At 33.7% G+C, this 23,406-nt stretch overlaps 1 protein-coding gene across 1 annotated transcript in view; it reads right to left on the bottom strand.

Moving 5' to 3' along the window:
• The window catches only part of LOC141457327 (uncharacterized), a 315,830-nt gene extending 297,707 nt beyond the window's left edge, over positions 1 to 18,123 (bottom strand). The window contains exon 1 of the mRNA XM_074134167.1: positions 17,674 to 18,123. Coding sequence (XP_073990268.1) covers positions 17,674 to 17,725 — 52 coding nt within the window. The 5' untranslated portion in view covers positions 17,726 to 18,123. The remainder of the gene's footprint in view (positions 1 to 17,673) is intronic.
• Between the last annotated feature and the right edge of the window lie 5,283 nt (positions 18,124 to 23,406).

Below are 23,406 nucleotides of genomic sequence, written 5' to 3'. Positions count from 1 at the left end.
AATCTAAAACTGGGTAACAGCATCCATGCATTATGCAACATTCTCATTTCCACTCGCCACACTTGCCGGCAGTACTCTTATATTTATATTCACTCTGTTTTTTTAAACTGTCGACTTTAAGCTTCGCTATCTTGATTTAGGTACAGCTAAAATCGTCTAATCTTAATTTATTTCGCATTTTTACTTTTTAGTGGATAAGTTAAAAGATTTAAGCAGTTAGTAAGCCTGTTATGAACTATTCACTTTTTTAGCTAATCAAAATGTAGTCGAAATTCATAAATGGTCACTCTGAACTGCAATAAATGTCTCTGATTCTTATTAATGTCTTTCTAGCCTTGAATTGTATTTGGTTGCTCCAATATTATATATCTCATTATGATATTTCATAGTTGGCTCTCAGCAATTCTTAAAGGGTTTTTAATTTCTTTATTATTAAATAAATAATCTTTTTAGGAAGATAACAGTTTCCTTGAAATAATGAGATTCCTTTGAAGTACGTTTAACTCAAATCTAATCCAACCAAGTTGGTATTTTTTTTTACAGGATTTTGACAGTTACGACTATTTACAGGATTTCATGCTCAAACGGTTAATCTGAACAAAAAATGGTAGAGGAAAAATTTGTTGCCCGTCACCTCTAGTTTCAGAATATGTGACTTGATTTTAGATTCCTGCCCGCATACGCGGCTGACGCGCGACCAAAAATGGGGAGTTTGCAGTTGATCCCCATTTTCATATACACAGTTTTAAAAAGTATAAAAAATTATGAAAGAAAACGGAAACTGCAATTCGATATCTTCAAAATTAAAGGTGCTAGGCTATTTAGTTTCATATAAATATAAATAAATCATATACAGTAAAAGCTCCTTATTCGCGCTTCCTTCATTCGCGTTTTCACTATTCGCGGATTAAAAAAATGCGACCCAATTCCTATATTCGCGGAAGTACACTATGATAATAAAAGGATTCCAATAGGTATCCAACCCAATATCCTTTGTAAATGCCGTCAAATGGACTAATAAAAAAAGTAAAATCGATCTTATTACAACTTTGCCTAAAGTATGTTGTTAAATGATATCGCCGAGGACTTTGACATAAGCCGCCTTCGCCGCGATCGGTGTTTTTGAGAATGTAAACGCACAGAATGAAAGCAATTGTTCGTGATCCAGCAATAGAAAAAATGGAAGTGGCGTTGCCATTATGGATCGAAGACCTCAATCAAAAAAGGGTGCCCCTGAGTGGTCCAATGGTCCGGGTGAAGGCAAAGTATCTTTACGCTCATTTTAAAGAACCTGATGGTAGTTGTAGTGGCAAGTTCAAACTTTGACTGCAAACAAAAGCTTATAAAAACTGCCAAGCAAGAGAAAATTACAAAATTCTTCAAACCATTGCCTAAGCCTTAAGAAAATTAATCAAAATGTTCAAAAACTTCAATTAAATTGATTTTTTTATATATATGTTTTTTTTTATTTTGTCACCTAGGACAGGGGTCGGCAACCTATTTTAAGTGAGGAGCCATTTTTCCTTAAATAATTTTAATAAATCTTACCAAGAGCCGCAAGGATGATAGTGTAAAAAACTCTGTAGATCATTTGTATTCACAAATTATTATTTTATGATACTCAATAACACTTAATTGTTTTATATATTTATTTTCACATATCGCAAAGTAATTAATCAAATAAATAATAACTTAACGAATGAAAAGGCGGCAGGCTTACAATATAAATCAAGTACTTTATTTTGATATTGTATAATTCCATTTAATTTCGAACTTATAACATTTAAAATTATTTTTGAAAAAATACCTTTAATAAATGGAATTTTCATTCGTTTCAATAAAATTAAAATATACAATATATTTTGGGCAGGCTGAAGAGCCACACAATTTGGATAAAAGAGCCGCATGCGGCTCGCGATCCGCGGGTTGCCGAACCCTGACCTAGGAACGTATCCCCTATAATCCCATATAAATTACCATTCCGTATTCACGGTTTCTGTATTTGCGGCATATTTATGGAACATATACCCCACGAATAAAGAGCTTTTACTGTATATAAATAATTTAATGTGTAGAATCGCGGTAAAAAATCTCAGAATTTTCTCCACGAGAATTAGCGTAAGACTAAGACAAATTTCACCAGATAGTTACCACGATAATTGTACTGGGAAGAATTGCTTTTTAATTCTAGCTATACAGAATCACTGACCGTATAATTATAATTAGTGATAAAGAAGGACTGGGTATACATTGTGTTATGGCTGCGGAGGTGTGTTTTGGGTGAGGATGGAGAGACGTTCTAGGAGAGACCATCGTAAATTATGCAATCACAATGAAGGCGTACCTTTAGTTGGCAAGGAGTTGGACAACGGACCGTGGCTTTTACACAGAGCCTTCTTTTTTCTAGCCATTTTCACTGCTCTTTTATTTTTCTCTCTTCCAATTTTTTTTTGTCACGAACGGTGCCACCTTTTCCTTCTATTTTGCAGAAACCCACCCATTTACAGGGGAACGGAGGTGCGTCCATTTTTATTCCTTCTTCTGCTAAACGGGTATCCAAGCGCATTTATCTTTTTACCAAAACCTCCTACCCGTTTTAGTATAATGATTGCCATTATTCTTTTTCCTGACTGTGCTACAATCTTATAAGTTCTGAGGACATTTTGTTATTTTTTATTTTTATTTTTTTGTTTAACAAGATATAGTTTTGTGTATTGTTTTTATAGGTATCTATGTAATTTACAGTTTTGATTTAATTTAATCATTATATTATTGTATTATTTGCATTATATTATTGTAAGTGGGTGATCCCCAGTTCGAATCTCGCGTATGCAGTCATTCATAATACAGTACACCCTCGATTAACCGGGCTGACCTCCGGCTATAGCCACCCCGGAAAACTGAAATCCCGGTTAAACCGAATACACAGCATTACATAGTAATACATTACTGTTTCGTCCCAGAGATCAACTCCTATCTTAGACGGCAATCCTTTCTTTTATTTTTTACTTATTTTTTTTTAATTTTTATTTTATGCCATCCCATGGATCTTTGTAAGAACTTTTATAAGACCATGGTAAATCCCAAGAAATACAGTACTAATTGCACCATATTTTGGGTTTTTACATACATAATGACCCTTCAAGAAAATCAGGTATAAAAGAGTTGCTGCCACGCCTACAATTATGTTACATCGGAAGACAAAAAATTTTCCTGTCGCTATCGAAAATTAACTTTTGTTTCGGCGCCGATCCAGGTGTACTTATGATGACTCAACATGATCCCGGTTAACCCGAATCCCGTTTAATTGAGGTTGTACTGTACATCATAATACTTACTTACAAAGCCACGCTCTTGACCACTAGACCAACACCCGCCCATCCCTGACAAGATATTATTACCGTAATCATAGTTTTTTAAGAAGTCTTACTTTAACATGACGTGATGGTTATTTAATGATAAAACAAATTTATCCTGATTCACCTACAACCATTACATTACACTGCATTCTTTAAAATCTTCAATTATAATTATTTTTTTTGTTCTTTGCGTCACAAATAACATTTTTTGCAGTCAGAGAACCTCCCAAAACGTGTATTTCTGGTGGAAAATTAATATTGAAAACCGTTCACGAATAGATAAAATTGTAACTTTGATCTTAAATATCTCGACTAATATTAGGGATATGGGATCAACGTCATTTTTCACAATTGTTTAAGTACTTTTCATAATAATTTAATAATAATAATAAAAACCAGTGGTCCTTATGAAATCCTGATCAGTTTTTTTTTTGCCATAACTCCGCTAAAAATGAAGATTCAGCATCGAGGGTTGGAAAATTTGAAAACTAGACCAAAAACATATAGTTTGCCTAATGGGTTTTTCCGGATTTCCGCTTTCTTAAAAAGTTACTAGCGTTTTGGTGCGTTTTAAATGGATCACCCAGTATAAAATGGTCACTATATTATTGATATTAAAAGGAAAACATAGCCCTCTATTAACAAGATTGTCAATGAACAAAACCTGTACCAGTAATTGCGCCTTGTTTTCAAACAAAGGCCTATGCTCCTGTTAATTGATAAGAAAAGCTCTTAATTGGAGAACCAATTTAGCACTGTCAACAACCAGTATTATTTAAGCAAACTGCTACCTTACTTTATTATAAACTATTTTTTTAACTGCAGTCAATGAATTATTCCCAAAATTAAACAAGAAATTTGATAATTTTGATTTTATTTTTCCCTTCATTTTTTAATTGTTTGTTTTCATGGATACTTCCAGCAAAAGGGGTGGAGTTGGCAAAGAGCTAAATTAGGTTACAATTAAAATAATTAACGACATTGTTTGCTGAGGAATTATTGCTGTAAAACATTTTATTTTAAATTTATACATATTTACTTATTATCACCTTCAATATGCACCCCTCCCCTATCCCTACAACGCTCCATGCAAATTTACCATTGTTCGAAACTGTGCTGGAAGTCTTTTTCAGTGAACTGCTGCATGACGCGTGCCGCTTTCTCTTTCACAGCTTCAACGGACTGAAATCGTGTTCCTTTTAATGCAGATTTGACTATGGGGAACCGATAAAAGTCACATGGGGCCAGGTCAGGCGAATAAGGCTTATGGCCTAAAACTGGGATGTTGTACTTGGCTAGAAACGTCTTGAGACAGACAATGCAGTGGAGCCGGCGGGTTGTCTTAAATGGGAGAACCCATGACTGGTTCTTCCACAAATCGGGTCGTTTTTTTTTTCCTTACTCTTTCACGGAGTTGAGCAAGCACCTCAAGGTAGTAATGTTGATCAATTATAATCGATATTTTCATCCGTTTTGTATGTGGAAGGGCGTCCCGGCCGGTCATCACCTCCGACGTCTTCTCGGCCATCTTGGAAACGCTTGAACCACTCAAAAACTCGCGCAAGTGATAAACATTCATCACCATAAACTTCTTTTAATAAAAGATAAGTTTCAGTAGCGGTTTTACCAAGTTTCATGTACAATTTCACGACAATTTCTTTGCTCTACTACACAATGTAGTATCATGTTTTCGGCAAAACGAAATTAACACCTCTTACACAAACGACGGTTAGACAGTTTTCTCTACAAACACGTGAGGCGCTGCAATCGAAAGAGAAGGCTTTACGCTGCACAGCTGTCGGTATTTTTCTGAAAATGTATTTTTCAAGAGAATTAGAAAAATGTATTTTCTATATTTAAACCAACAAACAGATGGCGTTTGCATAATTTCATCTAACGTTTCTTTAATACAATTATTTCAGACGTTCCTATTATCATATATTTTTTTCTGAATCAGCAGCATCCCCAAGTAATCAATGCCTGACTAAACTTAAATTCAATTCAATAAGTTAAACAGAACTTTATTCGATTAATTTTACCCAAAAAACAAAATATATGTAAATGGTTAACAATCTTCAGTAATAAAACATGTTTAGATCTAGGACAAACTGCCCATTATAGGCTGTAAAAACTTTTACTGAACAAATAAAAAATAGCTTAGTTGAGAGCAAAGAAGAAAAAAAACTCGTTCGGAGAGTTTGGGCAGGAGAACTCTGTGTCTAGTGTATAGCGCACGGGATGGAACAACTCCCAAGTAAACTTCAAACCAGGCCAAAGAAGGTTCTGAAAGAAATTGAGTAAACTACGCTAAAGAACTTTTTTGGACATTATCAATACTTTACCTACTTTATTTTTGTTTTTGTTTTTAAAAAAAGCCTCCTTGATCAAAATGGGAAGATATTATGAATCCATTGCGCAGGCAATGAATTTTACATAAATATTGCACTTGCTTAAATTGAATTTTTGTATTTGTTAAATCATTTTAATATTCTCAGCAAAAGCTAATTCAAATTACTTATAAAGGTCTACATTATAGCGCAAATAGAGAAAGAAATTTATCCAGACAGCGGAAAAAGGATATGTCAACATCTTTCAGAGTAAATATGGAGGATCGTCAGTGGCTAGTCACCTGTTGTTTTGAAGTTTTCATATTCGTTCGTTAATGTTCTACTTTTGGTGTATTATTTATTTTTGATGAATATTATAAGGCTTACTTTGAAAAGTATTTGGGTAACAGTTCATGCAATAAAATGGAGGTAATCTAGTGAAGACGAATCGAACATTATTTTAGGATCATGGAAAGAATGGACGAAATTTCAGGATGTGAAGAAAATAGAAACTTGCTAGTTCATCTCTCGTTCTGATTATGGCCGAAAAGCGCCAAAATTGTTTTGAAACTATGTTTGAAACGAATAAAATATCATTTGAACTAATTAAAGACACCTTCTCTTCTCTTTACTACTACTACTACTACTGCACCCTGACCATCACAGCCCATGAAGGGGACCTCAGCCACAACAGCTTTCCACCATTCACGGTCCCTCGCAGCCGTTCTCCAACCTTGCAGGCCGACCGCCTCCACATCATCCTCCACGTTCCTCAGCCATCTCAGCCTTGAGGGCCGCCAGGATGCCCATACAACGCTCTCTTTAGAGCCCTTATATCCTCCATTCGGTGTATGTGTCCCAACCATCGCAGTCTTCCTGCCTTTTATGCAAGACATAATATTAGGCTTACCAAACAGTTCAGCCCCTTCTTGGTTCGTTCGTCCTGATTCTGAAGCCTTCCTCTGTCCTCGCAGGACCAAATATTCTGCTTAATATTTTCCTTTCCCACCTGCGTATCCTTTGCTCATCTACTCGGTTCAAAACCAACGTTTCTGAGCCATAGGTGACAATCGGCCTCAGCACTGTACTTAAGAAGCCTTACTTTTGCTGCTCTTGACACATTTTTACTTTTAAACACCGTTTGAAGAGCCCATAAGCAACTATTTCCAGCAGCCATTCTCCAGCAATATCTTTTGTTACATCGATTTTAGAGGTTAACACTGAACCCAAATATTTGAAATTCCTTACTCCTTCAAAGGAGTATATTCCCCCACCCGTATGGTCCGAAATATCCTTCTCTTTCTTGTCACAACCAAATATTTGGTTTTCTGACAGTTAACCTCCAATCCAAACTCTTTGGCCGCTGCTACCATTTCCAAGAATATCGTCTTTAGCTCTGTTTGAGACCTTGCCAATAAAGCCACGTCATCAGCATAGGCTAACACCTGTACCATCCTAGTGTACAAATTCCCGCCTAGATTGACTGATAGTTAGCCTTCTCATAATCGCCTCTAAGAAATATTAAATAAAGTTGGCGACATCGGGTTCCCTTGCCTGAGGCCCGTGTTGATTTCAAATTCCCTACAAGTTTTGCTTTTGACCAGGGGACCCCAAACTTTTTACACAAGGGGCCACTTCACTGTCCCTCAGACCGTTGGAGGGCCGGACTATAAAAAAAAACTATTTTAAAGTAAAAAAAAACGGGAACAAATAGAATATTTTAAACAAAGAACAAGTAAATTTAAATCACCAAACTGCCCAGTATTTCTGTGGGAACTATGGACCTGCTTTTGGCTAATGAGATGGCCAATGTCCGGTTTAGTTATAGTGTTTTGCCTTTCTTCCTACTTCTGCTGTTATTTTTGACGAACATCCCGCGTCACCGGAAGTAGTATTGTACACGAGCGACGCAGCGCTTTACGGCACCGCCACATATAGTGCTCCTCTCACTGACCACCAATGAAAGAGATGCCCCTTCCGGAGGTGCGGCGATGGCCGGATAAATGGCCTCAGGGGGGCCGCATGTGGCCCGCGAGCCGTAGTTTGGGGACCCTGCATTGGACCATGGCTTTTCCAAGTTCTCTTATACATTTAAATAGACCCTTACGATTCACTCGGTCATTAGCCAAATATCATTTGAAGACACCTTCCCTTCTCTTTGTGACGAACAAAATATCATTTGAACTAATTAAAGAAACCTTTGTGACGAGGTAGCTGCATTTCATGACTTTCCTCGTATACCTAGAAAGTGAAGTGCAATGATTTATAAAACAATCTTCCAAGAAATGTTCCTGTTTAATGCAAAAACATCATTATCAATGCATAGAACAAACACAGATAGAAGAAACTACACATATTACAGCAATCACTTAGAATGACAGGCAAAGCTTCATAAAAGTGTTAGCAGCTTTTCCTGAATATATTGTGTTACCTGTTTTGACGTCAATGCACGATAAACTTATTGATTTCGTGCAAATAAAGGGGATAAAGGAAGGAAAACTTTTGAATTCCTTATTCCGCAACTTTAGGCGTTGACCTTACGTTAATATTTTTCAAAAATCATGGTCAATTTTTTCAAAAATAATCAATTAATTTCAACATAAATTATTTTCAAAATAATTTCAACGTGTAGTGGTTCAAAACAAAAAACGCAGATTTGTAAAATTCATAGTAAGTTACAAGTTTCCAAACTTGAAATATTGTTCCCAAAAAAAAAGGGAAAGATCTTTCTTTAATCGCTTCCTTTCGCTTGCCATTTACTACTTTCTTAAAACTTTAGTATACTTTGTTACCACGTTTTCAGCAAGGCAATTGTAGTGCGTGAAGTTGAAATCTCTTCACCAAATTGATTAATGTACCTCTGAAGTGAAACAGTTCAGGGATACAATAAACATCCGTGAAACGACAGTTAAAAATGAAGACTTTAAAATACATTTAAAATATAAATGAATAAATTAGACTTTAAGAATTTAGTTCACTATTATGATTGGAAAGTTTGTATGATCCGATCTAGCTGACTTACCTTTGTAACTCAACCAACCCTCATAGCCACGTAAGTTTTCAATAATTATAAAGAATTTATTGTATTTTATTGTACTTTATTTTTATATTACTGTTTTTTTTACTGATTTTCTGTGTTACTGAATTGTTTGTATTCGTGTATTTGTAATATCCAGGCCCTAAAGAGGGCAATATATTTGTCGAAACGTTGGCAAAAAGACGAGTTGTTTTTTATTTGACCGATTCCTCGCCAATCTTGAATCTTTAGTTCCAAAACACTTATTTTCATTAAAAAAGACAATTTCGAAAATTGACAAACTCTTATCAATTTCTATTTTATAGAACATAAACATTAGTTTTTTTTAAATGAAAAAAAAAAAATAACAGTCATTCTTTTAAAAACTGCTCAAACACCTGTCCTTGACAGGTGTTTCAATATAATAAATTCAAATTTAAGAACGCAAAGGTGGCGAAGCTCTGGCTACTTCAATTTCACAATACCAGAGATATTTTAAAATTAATGATTGGTGGTAGCAGGCCATTCCAGAGACCCTTCATAATCAATTTTTCAATATAAGAATATGGGCGAAGGGAGGTTATTATAATCATTAAGGATAATCATTACTGATGTTATTTCGGAGAGGTTATACGGGATAACACCGCTCACATAATGCAATAATAATGTTTATTATTTTAATTTGTTACCAAGGCAACCCACATTTAACAAACTCATTATTCTCCAATTTAAAATATTATTTATTTTACTAAAAACTTTCTTGACATTGACTTAACATGTTGAACTGGAAAGTAATTCAATTAATATGAAGCCTAGTACTTTGCTTTAAAAAAATGATTTGTTATAAAATGTTTTACGAAATTTTCTGGCAGCAATTAGTTCAGTTTTACTCTCACCAAAAATTTCTTCAATTTGGCAGATTCTTTGTTGGTCTTATTAACCTAAAAATTTCAGTAAAGATGATTAAATAAATTAAAAAAACTTAAATGAAACTATATAATAGACATCCTCCAACAAATTCAGCAAACATTTCTCTTACTTGGTATTATTTTTAAGGCGCATTCAACATCAGATCTTTAGCATTGGTAATTTTTTTAAGCATACATTGCTAGCGTCCGGATTGTGCTCACTCGTGTATTATTATTATTATTACACACCTGCAAAGCTAATATGTATTGTGGTACTGTGTTCGATTCCCGGTCTTGGCCTTAGATTTTATTTAATGGTTAAATGAGAAATAGTAAAGTACGTTTGCTAGACGCCTCCGGCCACGACACCTAGTAAATGGTAGTTGGGCGTTAAGCCGCGCCTGAAAAAAATAGGCGATTACTACTTACTTTATTATTATTATTAATGAGTCTCAAGCCGTAACCTAAACCTTGATCGCAAAACACAAACCTTAATCTTTACCGCCCTAGCATGCGTTTTATTGGTCCTCTTTCAGTGCTACGATCTACCTAGAGTAGTTAAATATCAAATGCAACCAAACGTTCCCAACACAATGTATCACAACTGATAAAAATAAATCTAGTTTTAAAAAAGCGGTAACATTTAACTGTGATGAACTGTTACCCCAAATTCTAAACTGCATGGACAGTCCATGGACAGACAAGACAGAAGACACACCAACCCTGAAATGTATAATAGTATTACTTTCTAAACTAGCCCTGAAGATGACCTGGTCCCTAGGTCGAAAGCTCGGCAAAATAAATTTTTCTAGACTGAAATGGCAGTTATTTTTTCAATTCCATCTAATCTTACTTCCTATTTTGGGTTCATTACTGATCGCACTAGCGTGCTTATCACCTAGCAATTAAAAATAAAACTTTATTTTGTATTCTATTAGGTACAGAAGGAAGATATTTCGTATCTCGCTTCTTTTTATAAATGTTCACCCTACAGAAGGTAATGCACAACCTGTGGGCCGTCCTATATTTCCCAGGTCCGATATTGTCAAGCATAAATCAGATTTCAATCAAGAGATATGGAAAATATTTTTTATTTGTATCTTCCTATTCTAAGCGTTTTTTTTTTTGCGATCAATTCAAATTACGGAAATAAGAATTCCAGCGGAAATTGTACGTTGACGCCTACACAATTTATCCTTAACGTTCAGAGATGTCGATCCAATGAAAATGTTTTGATAGTCAGGGAGTTCTATTTTCATTGTTGGAATTCTTACGTGGTTTAAAGAGTCGCCTCTTCATACTGGGGCTGTTCTTATGTTTTTTTTTTTTTTTTATTCATTTTTTTTTCTCTTTTAAGGTTCTTTAAGATGGAAGAGACGACTTGCATAGATTCCTGACTGTTTCGGTCAGCGTTTCCCAACATTTTTTGACTCGGGTACCACTTGGAAGTACATCATGCTAAATTGTACCACTTCGTAAAAGTGATTGTAATTCGTGAAATTTGTTATTCCGAGTGTTATTTTACTACTATCTTTATTTGTATAAAGATACAATGAATCTGTTACAAAGGAATTCAAGTTCATGTTAACTTTATAAACTTCGTAAAGTATAAGATCTTTGTTTGAAAACTTTTTGCGTACATATTTTTCTCTTAAAAATTATTAATTAATTTACAAAGTTCTTCTTTAGGATTATTATATTTGTTTATATGGAGTGGGATTCTAAAACTTTCGTAGACTGGGCAGCTGATAAACAGGTGAATTAATGTTTCCGGCTCGTTCTTATTGCACACTGAACAATGATCTTGGGGTTTGATTGTATAAATTACATTATTGAATATATTGGTTTCGTGACCGTAAATTATTAAACTAAGGATTCATAATTGGCGAGGAATCGGTCAAATAAAAACAACTCGTCTTTTTGCCAACGTTTCGACAAATATATTACCTTCTTAACTAGTTTTCTTTAACTCAACCAACCCGTATAGCCACACCCTGAAAAAGACAAATATATTTGTCGAAACGTTGGCAAAAAGACGAGTTGTTTTTATTTGACCGATTCCTCGCCAATCTTGAATCCTTAGTTTACATTATTGATTTTAAATTTAATAATATAAGGGCCACCCAATCTTATTTCAAAAAGTATTCTTATTACTTGAAAAGAAATGAATTTATCTAAATATTGTTGACCAAGATTTTGTTATAAATTTTGAGAATTCCAAATCATATTAAACATTTTGTGTTTTCAGGTTTTGGAAAATACTCCATGAAAGACAATTTAATCCGGTTAAATGTGCTGTTATATTTTCTCGTATATCTTGAGATAGACTAACCTTATTACTGTACATATTAACAACTTTACTGTATAATATTATTAATTAAAATATTTTTTATGAATTATAGGAAAAAACGTTTCAATGATATTTTTATGATTTAATTTTTTTTTTTATGTCCGCCATTATTGATTATTTTTCGCGTACGACCAACCAGCAACTCGCCTACCACAGGTTGGGAAAAGCTGGCTTAAATAATTAACGTATGAATATGAAACGTAAAAGAGCTCATTAGAATAAAAAAAAATGACAATCTTTTACACCAGTTTAACTAGTGAAGGACTTATAATGAAATAAAACTAAGGATACACTATATTTACAATAAATAGTTGGAAAGACTAAACGGTTCTTAATAGTTGTAAGTTGTAACGCACTGATATTTTTATTTAATGACCATCAACGAAAGAATTCTGGTCATCTTTGTCTTTTAACTAACTAACCTTAACGCTGCACATCATTCATAAATTCTGCGGAATTTCTCTTCGTTCTACGTTCTCAAAAAGTTGCTATCCGTATCTTTCATTATCCTTAAGTAATAGTGCTTTAAGCGCCACAATGGCTTGGAGTTTGAAATATACCTCTGTTTATTTTGCAATAATAGAAATAAAACGTCAAAGAGCAGCAACATTAGATATCTCAAAATAAAGAGGACGATGGATAATTTGTAAACCGTAAAAACAGATTTTACTCACTATTCCCATCTGTATTGTGTGGGTTTTTTTGTTACATATGTTATCTGTGTTTAGAAAGATTAATTGCGCCTTTTTTTACTCGCCAGACCGTGCTCTACTTCGTGATTTGAGTATTGTGGGCTAAATAAACATTATTATCTTTTGGATCTTTCTGCTTTAATCTCAAACACCAACTTACATCGTAGCTATTTAAATAAATAAATATAAATATTTTTAAAAATAAAAATTCTTATATTTACTTTAAAAACGATGTAGGAAAGACAAAGTGTAATCCGTAAATGGAATATTAAAACAATTACCATTAAAATTTGCAGCTACAAAGTAATAAATCTTCTAATACACGAGTTACTAACTAAATCCTTGAAAATAAGGAACAGATTCCATAAATTATTAATCCTAAACATAAAAAAATCCTTTAAAAAAAATAAAAGATAAAAAACTTCACAATTTAATAAAATTTAGTGTTCTATTGACACAAGTGTCAATTTTATTTTATTTTCAATTCTCAAAGTCGTGAAAAATAATATTATTTTCGGATTTTTTGTTTCAAATTCAGAATTTAAGCAACATAATAATCCACAGTAATATTATATTCGTAAGAAAACCATGTCAGGCGCATAAATGGGGAACTCTTTAATTAATTCTCAACGTTCTTATTTATATATTATATAATATAAAGTAAACAAAGTAAATTTTTATTCAATATGCAATGTTCAACTATGATCAACTTTCAAAGGTGCCTCCTCTGGCTCTCAAGCCTGGTTAGCCAGGAGGTTTTCAGCTGCTCTCTGTATCTGAGGAGGCACCTTTGAAGGCCCAGTACATGCTTCACAAGTTTAGTAAAGTGCATTATTTGGTAAATTAAGGAATAAATTTGATCATTTACATGAAAGTTTTTGATCTCTTAAATATGTGGCAGGAGGTTTCCACTTTTTTTGGTAATTAACGCAACTCTCCCAAAATTACCAAATAATTATTAAACCTTCTTGTTTGTAACAGATGTAAAATTAATTTTTAGCCATTTTATGTATGGTTGAGAACATCTAAAGCTCTTAACATTCGATTTTTCTTGGAAAAATCACTCAGAAAACGACTAATTTTCCGATATTAAGAAAAATACTAGCTTTACTGCCTTGGCAATATTTTTAGTAGAAAGGGGATGAAAAAATACATAAAAATGACCTATCGGATGCTCTTCTTTCTCTTTGATAACAAGTTAAAAAAATTGAAATATGATTAATAAATATCAGATTTTGAAATGGCATCTTTTATATCTCTACCTAGCACCTTTAAGTTTGAAGATATCGAATTGTGTTTCCGGTTTCTTTAATAACTTTTTATACTCTAAAACTGTGTGTATGAAATGGGGGTCAACTGCGACATTTGGTCGCGCGTCAGCCGCGTATGCGGGCAGAAATCTAAAATCAAGTCACACATTCTGAGACTAGTGGTGAACGGGCAACAAATTTTCCCTCTACCATTTTTCGCTCAGATCAACCGTTTAATCATGAAATGCATTTGAGCCGTCTTAAAATGAACACCCTGTATACTATTTATTGCAAAACAATTATCTATAAGGTAAAATGAACTTCTATCTTAAGAAGTGAGTGAGCGACTCAATAAATTACTGAAGACAAGAACAAAAAAGCCATTCTCAGATCATTTAGGAAGCGATAGGAAGGAAGTGGGCATCCGTAAGTGTTGATACCCACTTTATCTGGGGCTACCTGAAGGCCTGGGCTAACATACTCTAACTGGAACCCTCTTGTGGTTAGCTTTCTTTAGAATATTTAGGAAGAGCAATATTTAATAAGAGGTGAGATGGCTCATGGGATTATTACCTCTAAACTGCTATCGCCCACTTCTCCTAGAAGTTCCCTTAAAGGACCTACGTGAGTTTTTACATCACCTAGGAGTGCTGCAGTTTGAATTAAGTCGTAGATAACACCAATGGAAGGTACAGAATATCTAACAAAAAATGTCCAATGTAGAATAACCCGTCATACGTGTATAAAAAGTGCCTTGATATTATTCAGTGACGAAATAGTAACTTGTACTGAATAGCCCTTTTAAAGAATGCTTATCATTAACTCTTTGAAAACAAGCAAAAAAAAAATCATAAAAAGTTATAGGACTTTGGGTGAACTTCATTAAAGCAAGTTTAATATGAATTTTTAGGTGCAATTCCTACTCCAAATTTAAGTGCAAATTTATCGCAGTGAGATAGATGACAGTATTATCTATCGAAAGTAAGACAAAATCAGAGCAGAACCCAAAGATACTGGTAATCATCTAGGAGCCTAAGTTCCACACCCTAAAAAACCAAAAATTCAGGTTGATGAACAACAATATCAAAGACAACCAAGCTAACTTCTTGTACTCCAAAAGTAAATCTTCCAGGAAATATATTTCTCATAAAAACGATAATCTTTTACCTGAAGTTTAAAAAGAATGTTTTTAGCTCTATTAGTGAGGGAAATCTCTCGATAGATACTAAACAATAAGATGGTAGAATATTCGTTTCTGAATTTCGACTAAATGCTAAATTTGACGCTGACTAAAGAAAACAAATATTGGGACTAACACAATTAAATTTAATTATTTATAACTTTGGAAAAGAAATAAAGAAAAATGATATTTTTCTTTAATTTTAATTATTCTTTAAACTTAAACTTAATCTCTTGCCTTTTTAGTTGCAAAATCTGAATAAAAGATGTAAGTAAGAAATAGCTCTTGATAGACTACCAATTAAATCTCTTTAACTTTTATCTCCTTGCCAGGGTGGGTGTTGGTCAAGTGGTCAAGAGCGTGACTTTGTAAGTGGGAGATCCCCCGCATACGCCTACTTTTTTTATTTGATAAAAATTGTTTATAGTAAAGTATGAGCTTCCGCCCCCGTCCACAACACCTAATTGGTAGTTGGACGTTAAGCACCGCCTGAAAAAAATAGGCGATTACTTTACCTTTTTTTTTACTTTTACTGTAACTTCTAGCCTCAAAAGTTCTTCAGCACTTTAATCAAAGGTTTAGCAAGTGCTTCAAGATTCTTCGATAAGGTTTAACCAGTTAAGCGCGGAATTTCGTTTAAAAAAAAAATAAAATAAACCCGCAGTGTGCGAAATTAAAATCATACAATAACGTGTATACACGTCGAACGCAGGGCAAAACAACCAAAAGTTTACAACGTCGTAATAGTCACTGCAAGCGACTTTTTTCTGCAATCATTCTGGTGCTTGAGATTACAGAGCATTCTGTGCTCATTCAAAATCTTGCACCGTTTAACGTATGCATTGTTCTAGTTAACTAGAGATGCAATAGCTTTTACAAGGAAGAAAAGAGCTTTGAATTCTGTGCAAAATGAAATCATGCTCGTACTGAGGTCTGAACCTCTATCTAAGATTAAAAACGGCGTTGCACAAGGGTTGAGAGCTTCTATTTGTGTGAGGTAATTCCCAATCTCTAATGCGGAGACCAAACATATACCAACCACTTATCATTTGGCTGGCTCCCACTAATCCCCTCTGTATAAAATACTTGGCAGTTCTATTGGTAAGATAAAGGAAACATCCCATCAAATAATATTCTTATTGCAGTTTATTAAAATTTCGGGTTTTTGTAGTTAATGCCAATTTTATATTTTTCACGAGTATACACATCGAACCCGCTTAACAGGTCAAAGACAATTTTCTAGATACTTTCAAGTATTTCAATGTAAAAGGGTTAAACTATTAGGCTATGGTAAAGGATTACTTCTATTTGGAAGTTTCGAATTGTGATAAATCGTTAACAAGAGAGTTATTAAAGAATAAATGTGTAAATATCAAGAAAAATAGTTAATGAAGTCATGGATTAAAAGTTTTCTTTGATGCGAGTTTAGATTTGCAATGCTGGATAATCTGTTTGGTTTTATCTATGCCAGTATGCAGGTTTTCTTTGATCTAGTCGGCATTAGATTCTTCAGAGTTTAATTTAACACCTAGTAAATTCTATACTAATTCTATGTGACGATGAACTTATTAATTGCAATTTAGAACAAGTTTTACTTATTTATTTTTTAATTTAAGAAGCGTCAACATCTGAAGTCATTAATAAAGGTCTGGAGCCTTTTGTCTGCGTACTACCGATCTCTGAACAGTATTCACTCATCACAGATAATACTGCCCATTACCCTGGACAGGGTGTTATAAGAAGGGTCCTAGAAGAGAAAATCTGGAATGGAATCCGGATTTCTGCATGGGTATTAAATGTGCGAACTACTTAGCTTCCCTAAATTTCTATTATTACAAATGTTAGGAAGTGCTACAAGGGCTGAATTGCGAGTACTGATTTAATTGAAGGCATTTTTTTTTTAAGTGTACTACATAATAATAGCTAAGGTGTCTTAAAAATAAACAGAAACACCTTAAATTTTTGCGATAATTTTAGATATTATGTCCTATTGGATACAGAAAATAGTTTAAGCGATAATCAAGTATAGTCCACCTGTTTTCCTATACTTCGCTACCAAGGATCATCTCAGCGAAAAGCGTTTGTTCAGCGCTAAACTAGCCGCTGTAATTGTGGAAGACAAATAGAAATACATCAGTAAATTATCTCCAAAAAAAAAAAAAAAAAGAAATCGCAAGGTTCCCATGATTAGGAGGAATCCTCAAAGACAAAGGTAAATAACAAAGCTAAGTCATTCCTTATTAATCCATCCAATTCAGAGATCTGAGAAAAGTTTACGATTAAGAAACCTCTGTTGCAGCAAAGGAAACTTAGCGCTTCAATGTTGCTTTTGATATCTCAATTATTGTCATTCTTCATTCAGTAATTGAGAGTGCATTCGTTATCTTATTAACGTGAGAAATAGATTAAACCATTTTAAACTTAATTATTTATAAATTTCTCACATTCTAAACTGAAGTTTAGCCCTTAATTTTTAGAAAACAATTCTTCTTTTTCATATAGAACTAAAATCGTAAATTTATATACCAATGTTGTTGTAAGATGTTTAAAATATATATATATATATATACTAATATAATAAATTCACTTACCATGGCTAAATATAAACACAGCAAGAAACAGCGATGATAACTTCTTAAGCATGGTAACATCTACACTGTGTTTTACTTTATTGATAAATTTAAATTGAAATAAAAGTTATAAAACATCTAATGAATATAGTTTGCTATTAAAATACTAAAATTTCACAGCGCGCAAGTCAAAAACGCTATTAAAACACACTATTGTCTAACATATTATGTTCGTATAATTTATTTTTAAATTTAGAAATGATAAAATAACCTTAGAATAAAACCAAAAAACACTGATGCTATTAGGTCGAAAGGATGGGATTTTTGTTTTGTTTTTTTGGGTTGCGTATTCTAATTTTTTTATGAAATGGATCCTCTTAATAATAAAGAAACGTAGTCAGGACCCCCGGGCTTACTGTGCATCCATCTGGTGCTCACGCTAAGGCGGATGGACAACTACTAGAAGGGCCAGCCCTGTACGTTCACTACAGGCAGTTCTCTCCCACCCTATAACTCCAGCGCCCTGCCACCAGTCGCCGTGTTCATCCTAGCCCCCTTGTACTTCGTGCTAAACTTGAGTGGCAAACCTCACAGACGCAGACAAACACACGTTCCTCTCACTCAAAACCCACATCCCACACTTCTTCATCCAAATTTCCATTGCTTCAGCCCCCTGTAAATCGTAAGTCCAGGAATAGCCGAACTCTCAAACATTCCCCTTATGATGTTGCTAACTTGCAGACAAGTACATTGTTTTCTGTTGTTCTTTTTTGCTTTAAACCCTATGCTGGATCCCATGCATATATGTACATTTGTTGGTTTATTACTTGTTATTTTATTTTTAACAACTTCATTACATAAAGTTTATTAGGTATAATGTATATTTTCACAGTTAAATACCACGTTCATACTCTATTTTGTAATTTATTTCATTTCTTTACCTTCTCTAGCTACGAGTGAGGTAAAGAACCGCGTATTGGTCAACTTCTTCGCAAATACACTTAGTAAACTTATGGGTAATTAAGAACTTGTTCGCCCGTTTCTGGTTTGAGGTTTCTATAACTATTTATTCGTCATATTTTGGAATTCTCAAAATTTATTACAAAATGTTGGTCAACAATATTTAGATAAATCTATTTCTTTTCAAGTTTTGTATTGGGCTTTGAGTTTGTCTTTAGACAAACTTGATATTTTTTCGCTGATGGCTAAACCATATGGACGACCTAGGCAGACTTGGACATATCGGGCTAAGCCCTTTGCAATTGGGCATCTCAATTAAAAAAAACTGTTTGTATTTGCCGATCATGAATGGTTCATGGTCGAACCAGGATCCCAGTAGCATTAAGAACAATATGAATAATATGTTAACAAAGTTTGAAAATAAATTAAGTTTTGAAGACTGGGAGAGAACCAATTCCATAATTTCAACAATTTCAATTCGGCAAATTGTTGTCAATTTGACCTTTGAGGTTATCTACTTTGAGTGGCAGACCAGGGAAAGGAGTCTAATTAAGGTGTAAGTGTTGTGGTGAAGAGGCGAGTAGGAACGATTCTCTTTGGAACAGAGATTTTTTTTTTTTTGTTGGCATTGCTTTCGCCATACAGCCAGCATCGTCTAGGTGCTTATCACTAGAATATCACTCATTCTCCATTCTTACCTACAAATACATTCGCTTCACACATTCATCATTCTATTATATACCGCTATTTACATAAACTACTGCTAATGGATGGAGCAGCACTCTGTGCTCCTGCCATCCTTATAGCTTAGCCGAAATTAAAATCACGTAATCCTTCTCTAAGCATTTTCTTCCATTCATTCTAATTCGGCTATAGCTTTTAAATACATTCATATTTCATTGCTAGCTCTGCTATCGACTTAAGCACATAAATGTTGGTGGAGAATATAATGTCTTCGTAGCGAAATGGTGCATCTAAATACCTGTATATATCGTATATAGAACAGAGATCTAGTAGGCTTCGATCGCTCCAAAAAGTAGAAACGTATTTCAGCGAACATGGCCTCATCAGCAGAATCCGGGCGATGAACTTTAAATATATAACTTATTCTATTGACGATATTAATTGTAAATGGAACGCTGAGGATATTTGTACTTGCTGCGACCTTTTTCATTTTTTCTTGACCTGCCCTTTATTTGAAACTTTAAGATAAATCAGTACTTGATGGATGGTAATGGCCTGATTGGCCTCCTCAAAATAGATTCTATTAATAAACTTTATAATATTTATTACTTTACAATTAAAGCCTTAAAAAGAAAATTGTTAATAGCAGATACCCTTAAGTATGTTTTATAAATCAAAGTCAGCTCCATACTTCAAATTGTACTTAATCAAACTTATACCTTCATTTATTTACTTACTTATTTACATTTATTTATTTAATATTTTCTCTCTCTTTCTCACTCTGTCAGCTTTCTGTACATTTTTATTTGGCATTTATTGAACTCCTCTGTAATGGTTGTAACTTATATACAGAGTAAAATAAATACAATTTCTTTTCAAGTTGTAAGAATTTTTTTCTGAAATAAGATTGGGTGGCCCTTATGTTACTAAATTTCAAATCAATAATGTCATGTTTACAATCAAACCTAAAGATTGATTTAATGTGTAATCAGAACGAGCCGGAAACATTAATTCACCTGTTTATCAGCTGCCCAGTCTATGAAAGTTTCAGAATCCCACTCCATATAAATAAATAAAACAATCCTAAAGAAGAATTTTGCAAATTAATTAATAATTTTGAAGAGAAAAATATGTACGCAATTTTTAATTATTTAAAAAAAGTTTTAAAATTAAGATCTTACAGTCTACAAGGTTTATAAAGTGAACATGAACTTGGAACTCCTTTGTAACAGATACATTGCATCTTTATACAACTAAACTTTAATAATACTCGTAATAATAACTATTTATACGTCCAAGTCGCTATATTCTTTGCGCTACCGAGATCATAAAAATCTTTACGAGGGTAAGTGGCTAGAATGAAACCTTTCTCATATGGTTACTCGGGCGTTCGGATAACAACCTCATTCTCATTGGCAACGAGACGATGGATCGCTTGGATCCTTTTCACTTGAGGTACCATTGCCAAATGCCTTCCTGTCAGTTCAGCCTAGAAATTGACAAAAAAAAAAGTCTATTAGCACTTAATCTCTTCCACAAACGATCTGCGGCATTACACTAACAGTGCCAGTTGGCTATTTGTTTAAACTAATATCTTCAAGGGTCATTGTGGATTGAACAAGCACTTAGCTTAACACGAAGGGTAGCCTGTACAGGTTACAAGTGCTAAACTGCGCTGCAGGTTTCACTGCGAAGGGCCTTTTTTGGGGGGTAAGGAAAATCCATAATGCCTTCACCAGATCTAGGACCAAAGGATGTAGTGCTAAAGAAGACTCTCAGGGACGTAGCAGTGTAGGCTACCTGGCCAAGGCTCGTACAAACTCATCTAGTCTCTTTCCGCTTTGTGTCAATAATGCTAATAAAACGAGATTCCAGATTCTAAAAGAACGTTAAAAGAAATAGCATAATGACTTAAATTCGAGAATCGCAAAGTAAGTCTTTATTTCGCACAGTAATTTGTTTTCTAATCAGACATATATCATAAATTCGATGCCTCATTTTTAGCTCACATTTTTAGCAAGGGTTATTAAACAAATATATCGCTGATACTTGGGAACATATTTGCTTACACTCCTTTTCGATCTATCTCAGAGATATTTGCCACTGATTTTTAAAAAAAACAGCCTTTTTCGATGTTTTAAGACAATGTATCCGGCTATTTTATATTTTAAGATTTCTTCGTATTCAGTTTCCATAATTGGACTATATCTCAATATTTTTCTTTTCAAGGAGTATACGCATGTACATAAGCTTATAATTCTCTCTTTCTGACATTATTTTGGATACGCTAAACAATTTTTCTTATTCTAAAATTTCTCCTTTTCACTTTTTCAATTTTTTTAGGTTCTTTCAACAAAAAATATATGTACTTTATATACAGGGTGAACCTAATGTCCATAGGCTTACTTTTCGAAGTACATCTGAAGTAGACTTCAAAGACGTATTGGTCAACTTCATATTTCCCACGGTTCTTGAGTGACGTCACTTTAAATTTTTTTTAAAACCATTACTTTTTGCAATAAAAATGTTATTACTCAGAAAGTTTTAGTACGAATTCAATTCTGATGGCACCATTAGAAAGGCAGATAAATTTTCTAAAAATTGATACCATTTCGAAGCATAAATTATTCTCCAAACAGCCTCAATCCTTCACCGAATACTGGAAAAATAAAAGTAATCGAAATTTTTAAGAAAACTCATTAGGCCCTTATGAGATCATTATCAGACCTAGGTGCTGGCACTTTTTATATAAGTTTCCTTGCCTAATGGGCTTTCAAAGGTTATATCATTTTCCAGGATTCCTTTTATCTTCGTATGAGAAATTACGTTTATTTTGCAAGAAAACGTGTTCATGAGCACTCAACAGTGTTAGTTTATCAAGTTGTTTAATTCATTGAAAACTCTTTTAGATGAACCAATAGTCAATATTTAAAGTAGATTGTCTTAAAATAAGGAAGTCAAAGGTTACAAATTCTACTTTAAACATTTACTTCTGACCTCACGGAAATATTTGAGAAAATGTTAGGAAATATTTTAAACAAGTGCTATATACGTAGATTCGAATTCGGACTAAAACTTTCAAAACTTTCTGAGTAATAACGTTTTTATTGCAAAAAGTAATTATTTTTGAAAAAATATTTAAAGTGACGTCACTCAAGAATAGTGGGAAATATGAAGTTGGCCAATACATCTTTGTAGTCCATTTTAGATGTACTTCACACAGTAGGCCTATGGACATTACTTACTGGTTCACCCTGGATACATAAAACTTTCTTTCTACTAAAGAGATTTACTAGGTTTGTGAAGAATAATAGTTTTTACACTAACATAAATCCGTAGCTGTTGGTATCGCAACCAATCAAAGGTATATTTGTTGCATACGAGCGTTAAGGTTATTCTAGTGATACAATAAATGCATATTAGAACTAACCAAAAAGTGGTTAGCAAAGTGACTGCCTATATTTCATTTATGATTTATTACCAACATAAATATAGATCTCATACATGTAAGACCACTAATTTGTACAAATTATCAAATGAACTTATCGTAAAATTGTAAACAGTAAGGAGTATAAGGGTTCACTCGCCAGTTACCATGGGCCAGATGGTCGTGTTATCTAGTCCTATTTAAACAGTTGTTCACGGCAACCCAGTCGTCCAGCATAACTCCACAGACATATGTTTTATTTTTCTGTCTGCCCAGGTGTTCACTTATTTATTGATCAACTCGTTTACACTGATAAGCGACGATTTTTCTTCCACTACAAATTGTGGCTAAAGTAATAAAAAATTTACTGTCTGGCAATTTTGGACTGTTCACGTTCTGTTACCATCTGTTTTAATTGGTCTACAGAATACATTATTCATCAGTCCCCACTGTTCTTTTTCTAAAAACAAAAATTAAAATAAAACTACCACTTAAAAACAAAAATACCGAGAACACTTTATACACAACCACTAGAAAATAGATCCTGTACAATTCTAAATCTCAATTTTGACCTACACAGAGAAAAAGTGGATCCATAATGATTCAACTATTTCTATAGTTGTAACGAGAGTAATAGACAAGATCGGCTGACATGAATAATTAAACAACTTATTTAGAGAACA

The sequence above is a fragment of the Rhodnius prolixus genome, unplaced genomic scaffold (genome assembly GCF_049639745.1).
Source record: "Rhodnius prolixus isolate KJV_2025 unplaced genomic scaffold, Rpr scaffold_10, whole genome shotgun sequence".
NCBI lineage: Eukaryota > Metazoa > Arthropoda > Insecta > Hemiptera > Reduviidae > Rhodnius > Rhodnius prolixus.
This window is presented reverse-complemented; position numbering and strand designations above follow the sequence as displayed.